This window comes from Plasmodium gallinaceum (assembly GCF_900005855.1).
Source record: "Plasmodium gallinaceum strain 8A genome assembly, contig: PGAL8A_v1_95, whole genome shotgun sequence".
Classification (NCBI taxonomy): Eukaryota; Apicomplexa; class Aconoidasida; order Haemosporida; family Plasmodiidae; genus Plasmodium; species Plasmodium gallinaceum.
The window spans coordinates 3,176-6,179 of NW_021628260.1; the positions used below are offsets into that span (position 1 = coordinate 3,176).

At 24.5% G+C, this 3,004-nt stretch overlaps 1 protein-coding gene across 1 annotated transcript; it reads left to right on the forward strand.

The window, feature by feature from the left end:
* Positions 1-1,044: 1,044 nt before the first annotated feature.
* PGAL8A_00327500 (surface-associated interspersed protein (SURFIN)) lies at positions 1,045-2,952 on the forward strand (the record flags this gene model as incomplete). Its single annotated transcript, XM_028672301.1, has 1 exon — positions 1,045-2,952. One exon carries the CDS (start codon positions 1,045-1,047, stop codon positions 2,950-2,952), a length of 1,908 nt encoding a protein of 635 aa, XP_028528867.1.
* Between the last annotated feature and the right edge of the window lie 52 nt (positions 2,953-3,004).

Genomic DNA, 3,004 nt, shown 5'->3' on the forward strand with positions numbered 1-3,004 from the left:
AGCCATTTTTCCATTAAACTTAAAATATTTTTTCTATGAAAATATATATGAATAATTAAAATATTATATTATAACTACCACTTATAGAATTTACATGTATATATATATATATATGTTTTTTTTTTTTTACGTATTTTATATTTTATAAAAATATTATATAGATCCTTTATAATAAGAATTATAAGTTATTATGTATATTATATTATTTGTATATAAATTATATTTTACTTCTTCAATATATAAATTTACTATTCAGAAAAAAATTCTGTAAAAATATTATATAATAATTAAATTCTTTATTCAAAATAAAAAAAATTAAATAATCATATCATTATTTCAAACTTACATTCATAATCATATGATTATATAAAAAATTTAAGAAAACACAGAATAAACACTTAAAATAATTTCTTTTATTTATATTAATTTTTTTTTTTAATTATAATTTCATAACATAATATGATATTTTATTATATCAATTATTTTATTTTTTTTTTTCTTAATTTTAATTTTATAAATTAAACTTTTGTTTTATTAATTATATTTTTTCTTTTTATTTGAAAACTAATAACATTATTGTTACATGAAAATAAAAATTTAATATTCAACACAAAAAACAAATAAAAAATTCCCTTTACTCTAAATTAATATCTTATACTATATAAAATGCCAATTTCAAATATAAAAAAAAATTTATAATATAGTTATCACATAAGTACAAGTACTGTCATTTATATGTAGAAACTATAACAATTTCCCAATGTAATTCAAGTGTATAATGATGCTCAAAAATAACAAAAAAATCTATATTCAATTTTTTCGTCAAATTAAATTATTTTTCTTCCTTAATTGGATTAACGAATATTTTTTTAACGTTTGATAAATTTAAAGTATAAGATACATACATATACATTACTTTTTGGTTTTCTTGAAATTTATGCATTTATCTATAATTCACATAAAAATTTCTTTTCTTTAATTAATCAATTTTTGAATACTACTGTAAAATATTTTGAAAAAACCTTTTATGATGATATTATAATCATGAGAAAAAAATCAATCTTAAAGAAAGCAAGATATTTATCACAAGCAGAAGAAACTTCCTGTATATTAGATAAATACAGTGAAACAAAAAAAAATGAAGATAACTCCTCTAGTGAAACAAGTAAACTCGATACAGAAATTAAAACATTTGTGGAAGATACTAATAATGAACTTAATTTTTATCTCAATGACCGCAAAATTAATAATGCTACAGAAAAATGTCAAAAGTCATCCTCGTATGTAAATTGGAGAGGAATGGACTTTGTTAATTTAGTATTAAATGAAGAAACAGATCAAAATATCCCAAGTCTTGTTAATTGTTGGAATAAAAAACAAAATTCTTTAGAGACACAAATACGTGAGAAAACAAGTTCAACATGTAATTTGAAAAATTTTGATTATTGTGCTGTTCTGAATAAAAACGATAATTGCACCAGTCCTTATAAAGATAGTGATATACCAGGGTTAATATCATTAACGTATAATCAACTCAGTGAGAGTGAATATATTCAAAATAAAACTCAAATTATTTATGATAGAGCTTCTCAGTTTGATACTATTACTAAAGATATATCTAATTACTATTATAAAATATATGAAGCTAATTCAAATCAACTTAATTGTGGAAAGTGGAGTATGTATATATTTAAGAGAGGAAGACAATTTGTTAATATGATGAATTATGAACTTTATTCCGAGGAAAATTATAGAAGTGAATTTGTTGATAATTGGAATACTTTTAGTAATAATTTGCAACAAAGTATATTAAAGGACACAGGTAATCAATGTAATATGACAAAATTAATTTATCAAATTAAAGAACGAAAAAATACAACTGATCCATATAATTTAGATTGGCTTCCTTCAAATAGCACTCAAAATAATTCTAATGAATCTATATATAATACAACTGTATTACCAGATGCCTTACAACCTACAACTGTAATTCCTAATGGATTACATAATGATACTGCTACAGATTCCTTGGGTAGCAACACAACTAGTGTTAATAACGTAAATGGTGTGAATCCCTCTGAAAATACATTAACAGGCCATATCTCAGTACCACCACCTACTGCAGATCAAATTGATCCAAAAATTTCAACCACAATTTCTCCAATAGACACAACACAATCGAATTTTTTAACTCCAAATGATACAATACATCTTAATACTAATAATATATCTAACACAACCTCATCATCACATTCCCCCGAGGTTGTAACATCTCCTACAACTGAAACATTACCTTCAAATTCTACTACAAGTAGTGGAACACCTTCAGTTACACCTTTACCTGAAGAAATATCTGCTACAACGGCCAATGATTATTCTAATACTACTATGAAGTCATTTACAAATAATACTGCAACTTCTACTACTATCACTCCACCTCTTACAACTGCATCTTTATCTTCCCCTGAGGATATGTCTCCTACAAATAGAGCTATACCTTCTAATAATAACACTGCATCTCTAACAAGTAGTAGTGCACCTACAGTTACATATTTACCTGTTAACGAGTCTCCTCCAAATATAACTGCTTCTTCTACAAATATAACTGCATCTTCTACTACTACGGTTGAGTCATTGGAAAATAATATTACACTTTATACAACACCAACTAAATCCCCTGAAACTTCTTTATCTTCTGAAAGTGCAACTTCTGTAAATAAAATTATACCTACAAATAGTACTGAATCTCCTACAATTGATTCTTCTTCTCCTGAGGTTGAACCTTCTCTTACAACAATAACTAGAACTCCTACATATAGCTCTACACCTCCACTACTTTCACCTACTCCTACGATCACCACTTTGCCATCTACAAATAATTCTACATCACCTACAAATGATATGCCTATTCATCCTACTAATGATTTTTATTATTTTAAAGAATTGACTTGATTTTTTAAACACTAATCGTTAGAAATAGTAATTAAATGTTTTGTACTTAAAA